This window comes from Aplysia californica, unplaced genomic scaffold (assembly GCF_000002075.1).
Source record: "Aplysia californica isolate F4 #8 unplaced genomic scaffold, AplCal3.0 scaffold00068, whole genome shotgun sequence".
NCBI lineage: Eukaryota > Metazoa > Mollusca > Gastropoda > Aplysiida > Aplysiidae > Aplysia > Aplysia californica.
In genome coordinates, this window is record NW_004797338.1 from 1788598 (window position 1) to 1805618 (window position 17021).

Sequence of the window (17021 nt, forward strand, 5' to 3'; positions counted from 1 at the left end):
TTTCAAAGTACATTTTGTACTTGTGTGTGTATATATGTGTCTGTATTTGTGTGTGTGTGTGTGTGTGTGTGTGTTTGTGTGTGTGTGTGTGTGTGTGTGTGAGAGAGAGAGAGAGAGAGAGAAAGAGAGATAGAGGGAGAGAGAGAGAGAGAAAGAGAGAGAGAGAATGTGTCTTTGTACCAGTTGTACATCCATGCCAAATGCAACTACATACATTATCCCCCCAGAGATCCGTATCTGCCCTTCTTCTCATTAATTCATTCATTCATTCCATAACTCATTCATTCATTTCGTAACTTATTAATCCATTCATTCATTCATTCATTCCTTCATTCATTCTTTCATTTATTCATTCATTCATTCATTCATTCATTCATTCGTTCACCCATCCCTACTACTCTACAAGACGTATATGTATTGTGCGTCCACAGAGACCAATGAAGTCCAGAGACGTGCCCCGAGCGCCCTTCCCGGTGGCTCTAACTTCTTCACTAAGACCACGCCCAGAGAGGTGGAGGCACCAGTGGCTCAGGCTAAGCTACAGGAGTCCTCGGACTCAGAAGCTGATAGCGATGTTGGCACAGGCCGCGCAGGGAAACATGCGGTCATCCTGGATGCAAGCCGCAATCAGACAACGGATACCAAGCAGTCCCAGGTGAGAATTTGCAACCTGGTCTGATTCTGAAATGTTTCAAAATATTTTTATTTCACGAAGTCCTGGCCTGCGATTAATTGTCATATATATGTACAATTGTACGAGTATATATGTTCTTTTTTTTTTTTTACATCCATCCATTTTTCTCCAACTCTGGCTTAATTAATTGTTAAGGTTTTTGCTTTGCACACAAAAGAAGTCTTTTAAATTCTCCAAGTTTGTTTTTTGTAATCGAGTGTCCCTATCTTTCTGCTGAGATGCCCTGTCTAACTCAGCCTTTTTTCCACTGTTCAAGAGCCCCAAACCTCCGATGTTGATGTTCATTCTTCCAAACAGATTTCTTTTCAAAAACTGAATTCATGTATAACACGCTTTTTTATGGAAAGTACATAAAAGGTGTTATGTTCTTCACATGAATTTGTGTTTTTAGGCTACTTCAAGTGGGTCGCTTTTGTTTCCTATCGGTTGCTTACTTCTTCATGCCCCCATGAGGCATTTTATGGTATTAATAAGTGGTCCAAGATAACGTGATATCATTTCACATTTATCACACTGTTGTACACACTGTTGTATCAACAGTAGCCACACTGTCAGTTGTACATGTATAAGCATTTTCTGGCAATGTAACTATTATCACACTCTTGTATACACTGTTGTCTGAACAGTAGCCACACTGTCAGTTGTACATGTATAAGCATTTTCTGGCAATGTAACTATTATCACACTCTTGTATACACTGTTGTCTTAACAGTAGCCACACTGTCAGTTGTACATGTATAAGCATTTTCTGGCAATGTAACTATTATCACGCTGGCCCACATGTTGACCTGACCTGACCTGACCATCAGTAACTTATTTATAGAGGCAACAGCCATCTATGTCTAGGTGCTGATTTAACCTCTTTCTCCCACATCTTTAACTAAGACAGAATTACTAGCATCTGCTGTTTAATTGATAAGCATTGCCTGACTGCAGTAAAATAAGACTCAACAAAAACAGCACTCTGCCCCTCCCCCCCTAACCAGGGCTGTGCTACAGACTGAAGTTGTTTTTAGGCCATTCCCAAAGGGGGGATATTAACATGTTCTTATGTACAGTAGAATTGTAAATGGGTTGATTTATCAGTGCCATGCTCATACTGTGCTGGAACAACATAGGGGGAATTGCTGCTTTTTCTTTCCCCATCCTTACTATCGTAATTTTTCCTCTACTTATTTTGTATGTTTGTCACTCTCTTGTGAACTGCTATTTCCAGGGTGCCTTGATAGTCGAAGCAGATTTTGTGTAGAGAGGTGAGCAGACTAAGCCTGATTCCTCATTTGGACTTTTCTGTTGGCGTCCACCCCTTAGCGCTCATATGACCTTATGCTGTTGCAAGTGCTGTAAAACCTTTCTAAAACTAAACTAAAACACTCTGTGTGTCCTCCAGGTTTCCTACGAGAGGCAAGACTTTGAGGAAGAGAAAGCGGAGCGTGTGGCCCTCCTGGGCTCTGCCAGAGATACTGACGACACTGGTGGTCACAGCCAGCCTCTCCAAGGCAGCGGCATGGCCATCATCGAAGTGCAGAAGACTGTTGCTCTGGACAAGACAGGACGTGAGATGAAAGCCACTGGGGATATTGCGGAGAAGACCAAGCTGGCTGTGTCTACAGAGAAAACCACAATGATGCGTGTGGGAGAAGGAGAGGTGCGTCAGTGTGTGTTAGTGGATTTTGTGTATGCATGAATCGTTAACTTGAGTTTGCAGTTTCCTCAAGTTAAATCTTTGTCTCCAAAAGGGGTAAACCCAATGTGCCAGGGCCTTTTTTTGGTACTAAATCTAAAAATGACGAAAACGTCACTAAATTAGTCATTAAATCAAAATAAGTGAACCTGTTTTGATAGTTCTGCGTCTGACTTATGAAATCCTGATAAAAGAGACCTGTTTTCAGCGATTTCCAAAAGTAATTTGATGTCAAAGTCGTCATAAAGAAATGTGACAGCGGCTCACCGGCACAGTGGTTCTGACCGCGAGCCGCTGTGAGCGGCTTGCCGGAGATAAAGATTAAGATATTCCTCACCAAATGTGTGATGCTGATCTTCTCAGATGAAAGTGTGATCAAATTCCTGTGATCAAAGCATAGCCCTGAGAGAAGTGGTCAACTATTTGCTTGAGCACCAATACATGTTACAACAAACTAGTTGCTCACAGACACACACATCCCACTGTATGTGTATTGCACATCAAAGGGGGAGTGGCGTGTGGGTGTGCATAGTGGCCCCCTCTTAATTATTATTCCTCGGAGCCAGACTTATCAAGAGATTTTATGTATTTTCAAGGTTATAGTAGTTGGGGTTTTCTATTGCTGTGATCAGGGGAGTTAATGTATCAGCATGTGGTTATATGCATGTACATTGTGGGCTTCTTATACTTTTTATTTATATTGGCTTTTCACTTGTCGTAATTTTGCCACAACTGATACGCATATATGCACATCTTACGTGCATGTGAAGTCAAACATATTTTGGATGGGCTCTTTGTTGTGACATGCAGGAGTCCCGAGTTTGATTCATGTGTGAAGGACATTTTTATTGAATATATTAGTCTTTCTACCAGGACGTTGTATCCTTCTCAGCCTGTGTTGGCCCTGATATACAAAGTCCAAATCTGTCCCTTAAATAATATAACTTTTGTCAATGAAGGTTTAAAAACACCAACATTTTTAAAGCATTAGTGCACAGCACAACAAATTTCTAGTGAGAACATACCCTCCCGTGTCACCTTTCTATCTACTCCAGAATGCTGCAACTCTTCTGGCTTTTGCCATCCCCTCGAGTTTGGTGGGCTGTGGTTTGAGACCTTAACTGGGATTAAAATTTTTCTGCTGCTATTTTACCCCCTCATAGGATTGATTGGGCTGGGGGGGGGGGGTAATTTTTCCCTCACATTCAGGGGGTTTTTTTTCGTGATCTTGATAGGTGATTCCGGGAGACTCGGATGGCCTTCTGCCTGCACCCTCTATCATGGTCATGTCTCAAGGACGCCACAGTGTGCAGGTCAACTGGGAACTCACGGACAAGATTGGGCCTCAGTACAAACCGCTGATGTTTGTGGTCAATGCTGTTGGTACAAAGTTTGACAGCAGCATCAACAGTGACATCAGGTGAGTAGTAACTGATGCATTTCCATTTAAAGTCTTCAGGGAAGTTTTTATTTGTTTGAGTTTGAATTATACATTTGTTTTGGAACAGTTTAGGTTATTTCACATGTTTGTAAACGGCTCAAAATTTCCATCCTTTACAGTGAGCCAGTGATCTTGTGACAGGCACTTTCCTTTGTCATGAGTGTTGCCAATAAGATATCAAGAGCTGTCACCTTCCACTACTGTTTTTTCTATCCATTATGATTGGGAAATTTTGCCATATTTCAGTTTTGAATGCAACTTGGTTGAAAAAGGCAAACAAGTCCGTGGTGTTCAGCACTGCTGGAATGTCCAGAATGGACAGCAGTGTCTTATCAATGGACTCCACTCTGGCAACACGTACCGTATCTACGTCATTGCAAACTATTCCATGATCCAAGGGAAGAAACCCTGTGAGATTCAAACCACATCAGCTGTCCTCTACTACACCACCATGGGCCCACCCAAGTCTCCTGTCCTACGTGTCATGCGTGTTGATGCTTACCAGGTCAGTTGTGTCGTAGTTTTTCTGTTTGAGGTTACCCCCATTTTTTGTCTTTTGTTGTTGATACAGCAGTATAATGGGAGAGATACAGGCATTCCACGGCCAGTTGGGTTTTTTGTGTCAGTTCATGATCTCAGGATTTTCTTTGAATCAATATCAACATTTTGCTCTGTATTTTATTGTAATGTAAGTTCAAGTACACGTTGCCCAACTCTTGATGTTTAAGCTTTGGGGGTGGGGGGGGGTGGATGGAGGGGATTTGTAAAAGTTATACTTTTCTAGTGTTGTTGTTTTTTTTTGCATATATTTAAAGACATGTTCTTCATGATAAATTTCACTGAGGAGCCTTATTCTACCTCTCACAGGTGGGTAGTTGATGGGTGCTTTGGTGGGTTCATCTCCTTCTACTTTTATTCTATTTTCTGAAATATATTCCCAAACTATTCCTTGCCTGTTGTAAATGTAACTGTTTATGTAGAGACTTGCCTCAACTACATCTCAAAAACAACTGCTCCTTAATCATATTGAGATGATAAGAAATTTTCATAATTCTTGTTGCTTTTTATGGGTTTTTTAAAAAAGAGATGACAAAGGACGTTGTAATTTTGATTTTTAGCTGTCTTAAGTATTGGCTGAGCAGCAGAGGCTACTCTTTGGTTTCTTTGCAAGTGTTGTTTCTAATATCTGTTGCTTGTTCTATGTGCATAGTTCTGACTGCTGCAACCATGTTAGAAAATCAACAAAGAACTCTATGAGAGGACACTGGAAGCTTTTTTATTCTTCCTTCAAACCTGTTAGCTTCCTCATATCTGAAAAATACCTCTTCGTTATGAATTGCAATTAATCGTGGACAAAAGGACACCCCAAGATTTGACATCTGAGAGCTACTCCAGCTGGTGACCTATCCATCTCTGACTCTGTGAAGTGTTCCCTGTCTGTCCCCAGGCATGTTTGGAGTGGGAAGAGCCTGTGATGGAGAACGGCATGAAGCTGAAGGGTTACCAGATCTATGTGGATAGGAAGCCTCTGGGCGGCCGACGTAGCCCGGATATTCGGCAAATGGTCATCAACAACCTCGTGCCTGGTGAGTTGACCAAGCTGGAAATCCTTATTGTATCCCAATAGGGACTAGTTTTGTTTTTCAAAATATCCAGGAACATATGACTGAATAATCTAAACTGAAATGAATGACAGATTATTGCATGTCAACCTCAGAGACCCCAGAGGCAGATATGACACCTCCAGCCGACCAACCTATAAACAGCCTTACTTTATCCTTATCATTTCTAACTTTTCTCAAATCTTTTGACAACCTATAAATGCTGGTGGAAATGTTATCTCTATGAGAGTATGATTTTTGTTTGTCATAAAAGAATAAAGCTCCAAAATAGCTTTCCCAACCTATTCTATGAAAGAATAACTGTTACTTCACTTTGCAAAACTTTTTTCTTTCTAGGCAAGACGCTCAGTGTTTATGTGGTGGCAGTGTCTGAGTTTGCTGACCAGGAGAGCGAGCCATCCCAAACTTTACACATCAGTTGCCCGCTCCGACCGCCTGCACCATCCATATCGCAGCAACCCTCGTACAAGCGAGGCTGTGTCCTCATGGCATGGAACAAGCCAACAGGTCATACTTACTCATCCAATGATGAGGCAGTCACATTCTACAGGTACAGTACAACACTTGTGATTATTAGGAACCTTTAATTGTAAGCATTAAATTGTAATTGTTAAGAACTTCCACAACTACCTGTTTGATATAAAGGGCTTTGTGACAAAAGATGTTGTATACAGAAAGGAAAAATTTTGAAAATTGTTTGTTTGGTTTATGATGTGTATCCTGTTGACTGATTCAGCCTACAGATAATTTTGACTCTGGACACAAATAGTTTGGGACCGCTTCATGACCTCACATGTGGTCTCACAAAAAGTTGATAAAGAAATATTTGAATATGATGAAACCCTGTGTGTGACATGTAGGAATGTGCAGAATAAAAAATACTTTTCAATGACTCAAGAAAAAAATGGTTGAAATGAAAGTGGTAAGCACAAAAAGAAAAGAGAAAAGTGATGGGAAGAAAAGGAGCAATGTAAAGGAGCCGGTCTGAGTGGTTTTGCATCAGAACGTAGGAGACAGTCAGCCACTGTGAGCGGCGCTGCAGGCTGAATCAGTTAAAGGAAAAAAACTTAATTGTATCAGTATAAAATCACTGGTTCCCAGCACATTTTGTGAGAAAACATTTTGCAGCTCTAAGGGAAGATTCTTCTCACATTGCATAAAACCTGAAGGTTCGAATGGGAAGTAACCCATTTTATCAAAATGTTTTTGTATTCCTACTATAGATTTTGTTGTGATCTGTAGTTGTATGTGTGTCATATGATTCTGTGACCACTACAGTGATTATGCATTTGATTATATTATGTCAGACTAACTTTTATTGGATCCAGCAAGCAAAGGAAACTTGTTTTATCTGCCACCATTACCTCTTTGTTTAGGACAGATTCCGGTTTAGAATCTGTTAACCCCACACTTCACGTCCCAGAGGAAAAAAAAATTGTCCCCCTTTAGTATCAGATATCAAGATTCAGATTTCTCATGTATAAAAGAATTTATATGTCTTTTGCAGCATTTTCATTGATGGCAAGTGGCATGGCGAGGTCAAGGCCAATAAGATGAGCGACAGTCAAGGCTACCAGTTCTTCCTGACTGACCTGTCACCAGAGCAGAGCTATGATGTTTCAGTCAAGGTAAGTCACAGTGAGTGGGCTGCTGGTGGGGGTAGACAGGGAAAAGAAGATAGGGGGGGGGGGTGGAATGGTGGAATTTGTAAACACTTTGGTAGTGTTATATTTTAATAGTATATCTGTTTCTTGAAATTGTTCAACTTGCAAGAAAAAGTATTTTCTTTTTATTCAGATGATGAGAGAAGGCACAAAAGTTAGCTCACAGTACTTTTATGCTATTTATAGTTCATGTTGACGTATGATTTCTTTTGAAGAACTGCAGATCAACTTTATCATTGATTATAGAACACACAGAGTTGACTTATTTCTTTCAGTGGATGCATAGGCCTACTGTTCTGATTATTGTTATCACAGTTTCTCTACCAAAGTGCTTGACACTAGTTACTTGTTTTGTTCCCTCAGACCGTTGCTGGTGAGCGTCGCATCGACCCTCAGTCTCAGCACATCTACTGTCTGAGCGAGAGCCCGATGTCCAACATTGTACCAGTTATGGCCCCTGCTGCACCCAAGTCCCCCAAGCTGCGCCTAGAAGGCCTTCACCCTGACGGAATTGACGTTACCTGGCAAGTGCCTCAGCAGTGTGGAGATGCCTACATCTCGGTAAGATGCTCTTTTTGGTTCACACATATTGGATAAACACATATTATACTTTTTAACCAAGTAATGATCATAAAGTTACTGTTGCTGTTTATTGTCACAAGATTAAAAACATTTACCCTCCGGTTCATTTGAAAAGTCGACTTAGTTATTGTCAATAGTTCCCCCAGTTCAATACAATGCAAAGAAATGTGCTTTTTTGTGAAATCTGTTACCCCGTGATCTGTTTTGATTTGTGAATGTGAATGAGTATAATAGGGTTCCATGGGACAATATCAAAACTTTTGTAATCTGCAAACAAATTTGTGACTACACAGCAGCTTATCTCATATGGTCATCTGTATGTTCTAGGGTTACCAAATGCTGAAGAATGGAAAGCTTTACGGCTCCATCATCCCTCCGGATGTGAACAGTTTGCGCATTCGAGATGTGACCTTGGGCGAGAAGATTGAGCTCCAGCTGATAGCCCTGACTGAGCATCCTGTCGGCAAATCTGACAGAAAGTCCACGGATGGGGACAAAGATTCTGGTATTGGGGGATCGTCGCACCCAGAGGACAGAGTGACTGGTTAGTACGCTTTTCTTTCTGTGCATGTTTAGTAATTTTATTCATGTTATATTATTCATTGATGTAAGCTTCCCAGTGCCTTATTGCTTGAAATGAATGCAAATGTTTTACACCCTATGGGTGTAATTAATATAATTTTGAAGGCTGACAACTTAGACTTTCTTTCAAGGCCAACCTAAGCTGGGTTGGATGCTGTAATCTAGCAAAATGACAAACATACTCGATAAGATACATTTCTCCATGAGGGATAGAAATTATGTCCTTTGCATGCAAGTCAAAGACTATATACATGTATATATATAAGACACCTTAGTTGCTGGTTTCCAATTTTTTATAAATTTGAAATACCAGACTTTTTATTTCAATGTGTAGAAGTTGACTGAATAGACACAATTGGAATTTATTTCTCATTTATTTGGTTTTCCTTTACTGTGAGATTGGAACCATTTACAAATAGTGATTTTTAAAGGTGCACTGCTTGTAATTCTTTCCTAGAATAACAAAAGGGCCAGTACAGAATGTGAACAAGGCTATGATGACATCCCTGTATTTTGTATAATTCAGACAGCGTGTACCGTGTCAGATGAACTAACTTAGCTTCACTGTTTCCCCTCTTTACTATAGTATCATATAAACTGACAGTCTCTCCTATTATGTCATCTAGACCTGACTTGACTGTTCACTTTTGTCTGCTGTGTCGAATCAACTGATTAAATTTCATTGCTCTTCTAATATATAATATGAACTTGACACTAGTGTTCGTTTACAACTCCTGTATTAAATTATGAATTGACTCCCACTGACTGTTCACCTGCATGTACAGTACTGTGCCGGGGCTATTCCATGGTAACTGACGGGACATTTGGACTACTTTCTTACGATGATAACACTGTATTTCAGTGTCAATTAATTTACTTTAGCTTTAAGTGATCAGAAAATTTGAAAGACCTATTAAGAATCATATTAAATGTAGTCATTTGAAGAGAGAAAAAGTACTTTATGCAACTTCTGTGACATGTTTTGTTTTGGTAACTGATGGACAGAACAAATACCTGCATTTAATATAATGATTCTTAATATGTCTTTCTAATGTTCTGATCATTTAAAGTTGAAATAAATTAATTGACATTGAATTACAGTGTTATCATTGTAAGAAAGTATAGTCCAAATGCCTCGTCAGTTACCATGGAATAGCCTGTCATTAAAACTGACTTCCCTTCACTGTTCACCTTCAAGCATCACCAGTGTCTCACCGCTCCCCACGAGCCAAACCTCGGTTAATCACATTCACCAAAGAAATATCAAGCAGAGATTGCCCTCAGGCCCTTCAGGGTAACACTTACCTATCATGCAGCTAAAATTTCTCAGTCGCTATTAAATTAACAAACTTTTCAATGTATTTTCTGTTGCATGGCTTTGAATCATAGTGAAGCCACAAAGGCCAGCTTCCTTAGAATGTATTTATATACAATGTATCTACACCTTATTTATTATTCAAGAAAGCCCTTGTATCATGATTTCATCGTTTTGACTAATGCGGTGTTCACACGTACAGGAGTAATGAAGCCGAGTAAGACGAAATGTCTAAGTCCAGCAGGTCGGGGCTACTCTGGATACATTTGGCCGAGAAATCGGCCTCTCTCCCCGAGTGATATTTCATGCTTGCTGTGTGAAATTATTACACGGGAAGCTTGCCGAAATTTTCAAACATGCTTAAAATTTTCGCCGAGCGAAAAATGAGTCGCCGAAAATGAGTCGCCGAGTCAATAACTCGCTCAGGGAAAACTCGGGGAGGACTCTATGAGTGTCAGAAATAGCTCGGCGTCCGAAGTCGCATACGCTGCCGAGTAACAGTGACACGCCGACGAAATCTGAGTGGTAGCCGTGTTAAATTTCATACTCTGCGGGTTAAACTATTGCTTGCCGTGTAAAAATCTTGCACGAAGAGTCTCTAGTTACTCAAGCACGAAGTGCAAAAGTTGACACGACGAGCATGTGCCGGGACACGGCGACCGTCGCGCCCCTACCATATAAACTGACAGCACACTGTCCCTGCCATTATCTACAAATCGGCAATCTACTAACGTGACTATGCCTCCGAAGAAGTCTATGCGGAGGGCTGCTGCTGGTGATTCTCCACCTTCTGCAATTATATTGGAAAAACTCTGAAGAAACTCTGAGGAAGTTCCTGAAGGATACCACATCTTCAACTTACAGTTCAGTCATCTGCTTCTCAAACTGTCCATACAGGGGTCTCCTTATGAGCATGGGTCTAATCCAAAAGGTCCTCCTCCTCCTCTTCCTCCTCTTCTTCTTCTTGCACAAGCACAGCAACAAGGGCACCATATGTATGCATGAAGTACACATCCATCGTCTGTGTCACATGAGACATGTTGAAGGAATGGACAAACATTTTGCCCCCCTCTTTATATATTATAACATTAATTGCACGCCGACTTGCTCGGCGACGGGTCGGCAAGATGGTCAGCATGGTCGGTGAGTTTGTCGGCGTATGAAATTGTACTCGGCCGCTACGTTTCTTGGCTCTGCAAGCGGCCAGGATTCAAACTAATTGCTCGGCACGGCGAGATGCTCGCCGTTCTATATATTATTGCTCGGCGAGCGCCTCCTCGAGTGCTCACCGACACAATAATGTCAACAGTCATGGCCAGATACTCGTTACGATTAAACGCGAATTAGGCATTATCTTATCGGGAATTACTCGTCGACTCTACCCTTGTAGGCCTATGTATGAACACCGCATTACAGTCACATTCTTATTATAGAAAAGAGCAAGAACACATGATGTTTATATTTTGATTAGTTTTTGTGTATTCTTGTTTTGTATTTAGGGTAGATAGTCAGATACACATTATATTATTGCTCTGTCTTTTGTCTTTGTTTTCTAGTCTCCCTCTGCATGCATGCTTGTTGTAGCATGTGTATTGTAATAATGTTCAGCAGTTTCTAAGTGTTATTTTTTTTTTCAATTGTACACAGAAGAAAAACAGTCTACTCATTTCATCTTTAGAAAAAAAAAAGAAAAAAAATTACAACAGCCCAAAAAAAAGCTTTCTTTTTTCCCATATATTATTTTCTTCCATTTCCGCCACTTTTGTGTTTTAAAATTTGACTTGCTTGACCCACATTTCTCATATCTTTATGCACATTTACCATGTGTTATCAAGGATTTTGTAACATGTAGTCTTTCATTTCAAAATGCTTTAATGCTAGAAAAATTCGTGGAGCATCAAATTTGTCAACACACTTTCTCCCAACGAAATGTCTATTTCATCTCAAGTTTTCATTTTGAGAGCAAATGAATGAAAGATTCTTTGCTAGTAAAATTTTTTGATATTGAGGATGGAAGTCAACTTTTTTAGACAGGTTGCTTTCGTACAATTTTCAGCCCTCTGGCTGTCACTTGTGTCAGAAATTGGCTGCTAAAACACTCCAGCATTGAGATTGAGTAACGCCCGTTTTCTCCCACAAAGTGTTTTGGTTTGTTTTGTTGAGGGTTTTTTTTTTTTATAAGGAAGCCTAGGCAGACCTGAGATCGTTGGGTTTGATGTTATGCTCAACAGAATCAGTTCCAACTCTTTGTCCTTAGGAAGCATAGTGGATAACAATCTGTACTCACTCTCTTCCTTAGGGTATACTGAGCAATTTTGATTGTCTTTATGGGTTGGTCGGGGAGGGGGTGCAATTACCAGCTCGGTCTTACTAGGGGATGCCTAAATGTCTGGTGTTTCATCTACTAGCTTACAAGCTGTGACATCTTATAATATGATTTGGCCCCGCGAGACTCTTCTCAATTACAAATATGTTTCTTTCAGAAAAAATAATGTAAAGTATATTCTATTTCGTTAACCAAAAAAGCATCTTGATATTCAAGAGTCAAAAAGTTTTTGACCCAGCGATCCAACGTGTTTAGACTGAGACTACAACACCACGTTGTATTGAAAAGGTTCTTGAGCTGGGCAGTCAAACTTTTGAATTTTGAACTGATAGACACATGTATTATAATAATGAAAACGACAAGACATGTAAAATTTGTCCTGCATGTGATTAGTTCGTCTCTGCTTGCTTCTGTACGTGTATTGTGTATAGCACTGTGTACATGAAGAGTAGTTCCCGCAACTGTGCCGCCTTCGAGTAAGCTCTAACTATGCTTTTAGTAGTTAAAGCTCCTTTCTTTGTGTCTTCATGTAAATTTTTAGGACAGTCCAGTGATATTTCAAGATCTTTAGACTATTCAAATCTGCCCCTTTATTATTTTTTGTTAATTGCCGTAAAATCTGTGACCGTCTGTCTATAGGTATTTTCAAAAGTGGCATACATGTACATGTAATTCGAATCAATAGGCCTACTATTATTATTATTATATTCTTGACCTGGAGCGATTGAATACTGTGTTCAATCAGAACTTGTCACCTTTTTCTGTTTAGAATATGAAAATGATGACATTTTGATATCTGCGCTTCTGTTACAAGTGATATACATAGTTTCATTCTCATTTGGCATATTAAGTATATTATTATTTATTATTTTCTGCTTGTCAGTCTATCTGATTGCACCTGTATTTGTTTATACAGTCATCATAGTATCTTTTGCTTTTGTTGTTGTTTTTTATTTAATTTTGTGTGTGGGGGGGGTGTTTTTAGGAAGGGGTGGGGTATTTATTTGTTATTTCACTGCCCGATACGCGTATGTTAGCACCGCATCACATTTTCGTTTGAGTTGTCGGTTAGTAGGTTAGTTTTATTTGGGTATTCACCAGAGGCGGCTCGTGGGGCTAAAAAGTGGACGTGCACAATTAAGCTATCGCATGCTGAAGATAGTCAAGGGCGTATTAAACGAGACGGTGTATATTTTTAAGATTTGGGTTAGTGAGGGAGGACCTCGTGCTTTTATGTTCATTCTTTTTACTTGTCGCTTTAATTTCTAGTACAAAATTTGTTTGTTAGCTAAACATCAATTTCGTTCATCCTTTATTGGAACTGAACACTTAAGCAATAACTTTCACTACTCCATTACAAAACCATTCAAAGGCACAACTTGTAGAACGGTCACTTTCACCTCCCTCTGGTTCACGGTCACAGAGTCACATAACATAGTGGCAAGACAGACAATGAACCAATCACAATTCACTTGAGCACTCTGCTGGATTGCTCCGGGGCTCCCATAATATTGGCAAAGAATAGCGCACGGTCTGGTCTATTGCGTTTATTTTTAGACTGCATACTGTGGGCTATGTTTCGGCACTATACGGCAGGAGCACATTTGAGATGTGCCGGCTTATTAATATTAATGGGCCGCCAAACTCGCTACGAGTGTTGTCATCGCTTGGGTTATCCCCAAGAGCGATTTAAAGGTCAGGTTACACTGTTCAATATCCTATTATGTTTAGCTAAAGCGCGTGGACTTTGGCATGGCATAGTAGATGTTTTACGGCGCTCTAGACACAGAAATGACAGTTATGGCGCCAATGAGGACCTTGTTTTGATTATAATATTTGGCTAGTGTTTGTTTCTAGCTTCTTTTATTTTATTATTGTGGGTGTTTTACGTTACAGAACATTAAACATTTTGGGGCGCCACTGCACGACCGTGCTCTATGGACGAAGCACCCCTGGTATTCACCTATAAAGCGGGCTACGGGGATTGAAACTCTCGAATGAACTGAGGTTTTTCACAAATTTTAAGAGCTCTCTCGTTGACACCATAATATCAAGAGTCTCACCTTTTTAATAATCAAATTCAATATATTCGATACGTACTGCATAATTGATGGTTGTGCACAATATGAAAGTGTGCGTTTTGTTCTAGTTCTATAATAACTGCTTTGTGATAGTTATTTTGCAGAACTGCACTCGCCTTTAAATTTAGGCCCTATATAAGCCCTTTTTCTCCCACGATTTTTCCCATGGTTGTACGAAGTACTCTGATTTCAAAATTATTGGACTCTTTCTTCTTTTCTTATATCTCCTTATTTATCATTCACTTTAATTGTGGACGGGTGCTTTGCTGTCAAACGGATTAGCCTTATTATTGGTGCTTTTTTGTTTTCTTCATTCGCCCTTCTTTTTCTCTTTGACTGTACAGTTAGGCTATGTAGCTCTCTCCGTCTTCTAAATGACCTGATCTGACCCGGAGGGTGTTCATTTGAAACACTGCTAAAACTTCGTGGGTGGTTGCAGGTGCTCTGGTCCGGTTTACTCCTTCTTTCCTATCAAATATCCATCTTCTTGTCTCTTTTCTTCCTTCTGTTTGTGTTTGTTACTCATGTGTAACGTGTCTAATCTGATCTTGGGTAGTTATATGACTTAATTGTGTCGCACATGCCGTAAAACTGTTACTAAGACGAACTCTACTAAAACGTGTGCTCCCGCTCCTCCCCCAGACGTGTTCACGGGCGAACGTTACGCCGGTTGCAAGCCTGGACCCAAGCTTGTCGTCCACTATACAGGGCTGGTGTGTGCGCCCACCGAGGTCTGGTGTGAGAAGGCCACTGGTCACTCTGCCCTGGTCGTCTGGAAGAAACGTGAGTTGTTGACAACTGTGTGTGTGTGTCTGTGTGTGCGTGCGTGCGTGCGCGCGCGCGCGCGCGCGCGCGCGTGTGTGTGTGTGTGTGTGTGTGTGTGTGTGTGTGTGTGTGTATGTGTGGGTCGGAGTATATATGTTTCTGAGTGTACATTAGGAGGGGTTTTTTTTCGTAAAGTGTTTGCTTATGACGTATGCACATAGGCGTACACAGATAACTCTATGCGTATGCAACTGTATTATGTCTGCGCCTTCTAAATGTTGGTGTGAGACGGTCACCTTTCTTTAGTCATCTTTTTTTTATAATTTTTTTTTAAGTTGTGGGTTGGATGGCCACGTATATGCCGATTTGTGCATGTTGGACAACAAATTATATTGTGGGAATCCGTAATTTACTTTTTTGCTTTTTTCCAATTATTCTTATGAGTTGCAAAGGCGCTTTATAGTTGAGGAGTTTTTGTTTTTGTTTGTTTGTTTGTTTTTTGTTGGGTTTTTGTTTTTTCTTTATTTTTTGTTGGAGGGGGAGGGGGAGTCTGAAAGTGTATTCTAGCGATACCCAAAAAGGGACCTTGCATGGTGTCGTACGCTATCGGAGTATGGGTGGCGTCTTTTCTCTGTTATTTCTGTACCATCTGTTCCGCCCTCTTTTTGTTCTAGTTTATCGACAGAGATCCAGGTAGGAAAAAAAAGTAAGCGTTAAAGACATTTAAACCCACGAATCCCTCGGGGGGGGGGGGGGGGGCGTCGAAATAACAAATCTGTCTCGAATAATAATATTATGGCATCAAATCTAACTAGAACATAAACACAATTGGACCTATAGATCATTATTATTATAGTTCATTTGGGAGGAGAAGCGGCTTTGGAGAAAAAAAAGGAGAAAAAAAAGGGGGGGGCTGCTTTGGGACCCAGAAGGTGAGAAAGGGTAAGCAAACCTGTTCATGACGTCATCTATTCATTTGTCTAGTATGGTAAGAGAACCGTGTTGTTGTATCTAATGGGACTCAATGACGACTCAACTGTCAAGGGTCAGTTGTTGACACCAGCCTTGTAAAAAAGAGGCTCAGCCAGTTGTCACAATGACGTCATAGGTATATTTATAGTGGTCCCCGTTTTTTGGCTTTTTTGCGGGTTGTTATTTTTTTTTTAATTGGGAGGGGGGGGGGTAGAGCATCTCAAAGGGGTAAATGAGTATCAGACCATGATGGACTGCGTCTGTTTCAGACCTGGCATATAACGAAGAAGGAAGAAATCCTTTTACCTGTCTTTGTCTTTCACAAAGCCATGCTTTGTGTAGTATACCACCATTACACCGTGTTATGAATGCATTGAACCTTCACAACTCAAGGGAGTGGGTCCGTGAGAACTATTACAAACCAGGGCTTTTCTTTTCCCCTCATTAAATAGAAATTCTAGAGTTCGAAATTTCTGAACCTGATTGACTAAATCTCTTTTGAAAATGAAATACCATAGTTATTCTTGCTGTACTCAATCGTATTATTGGCCAACATAAAGCCTATTGTCAGTAACAGGGCTACTTGTCTGGACCCCCCCCCCCCCTCAATAGAATTGCGCGGTACTTAACATGTAGCCTACATTCTACACCTCCTTGAAGAATAACGTGCTTATATCACGGTGCCAACCGGTTTATAAGTCGAGTACAGTTGAAAGGCTGGGGAGTCGTATAAGTGAACAATTCACAGGGGCTGCATGCATAATGAATTATTGCCCACGTACTGGGTGTAGCTTACTGCGTGAGACAAACGGTGTGTTCTCACAACTAGTCGGAGCTTAGAAGGTGGACTAGACTGGCCTGGAGAAAGAGAAAAGATCTCAGATAGGATTTATAATATTTTTTGTTTGTTTTTTCTTGTGTGTATATTGGATCTAGATATCTACCAGAAATTCGTACATTCTACGCAGGTAATGCGGGCTGAAGCGAATCATTAATGTATTGACAGTGTGGAAACTGCCAGACCTTATTTTTATTTTAATGTGCATCTTTTATTGAATACATGTTTTGATAATGCGTTTTATGTTTATGGGCAAATACAACTCTTGTCGATTGAAGCTTTTTCTTAAAGGTTTACATGTTTAAGAGATAAAATGCAGTATGGTACTAAGGTATTTTTAGGTACACATGCTTGCTTACATAGCGCGCGTACATGGCTATTTGCAAAAAGGGGGTGGTCAGAGGGAGAGAGAGAGAGAGAGAGAGAGAGAGAGAGAGAGAGAGAGAGAGAGAGAG

The 17021-nt window shown here is 40.4% G+C and overlaps 1 protein-coding gene across 3 annotated transcripts in view; it reads left to right on the forward strand.

The window, feature by feature from the left end:
- Positions 1-17021, forward strand: part of LOC101845075 — a 119298-nt gene that overhangs the window by 73381 nt on the left and 28896 nt on the right. For 2 of the 3 annotated variants that reach the window (XM_013079939.2, XM_013079940.2), the window contains 11 exons: positions 432-655; positions 2085-2342; positions 3614-3798; positions 4066-4324; positions 5267-5405; positions 5778-5991; positions 6949-7069; positions 7469-7666; positions 8015-8231; positions 9468-9563; positions 14634-14774. In XM_013079939.2, the coding sequence (XP_012935393.1) occupies positions 432-655; positions 2085-2342; positions 3614-3798; positions 4066-4324; positions 5267-5405; positions 5778-5991; positions 6949-7069; positions 7469-7666; positions 8015-8231; positions 9468-9563; positions 14634-14774 (2052 nt within the window). The remainder of the gene's footprint in view (positions 1-431; positions 656-2084; positions 2343-3613; positions 3799-4065; positions 4325-5266; positions 5406-5777; positions 5992-6948; positions 7070-7468; positions 7667-8014; positions 8232-9467; positions 9564-14633; positions 14775-17021) is intronic. The other variant, XM_013079941.2, reaches the window with a different exon arrangement.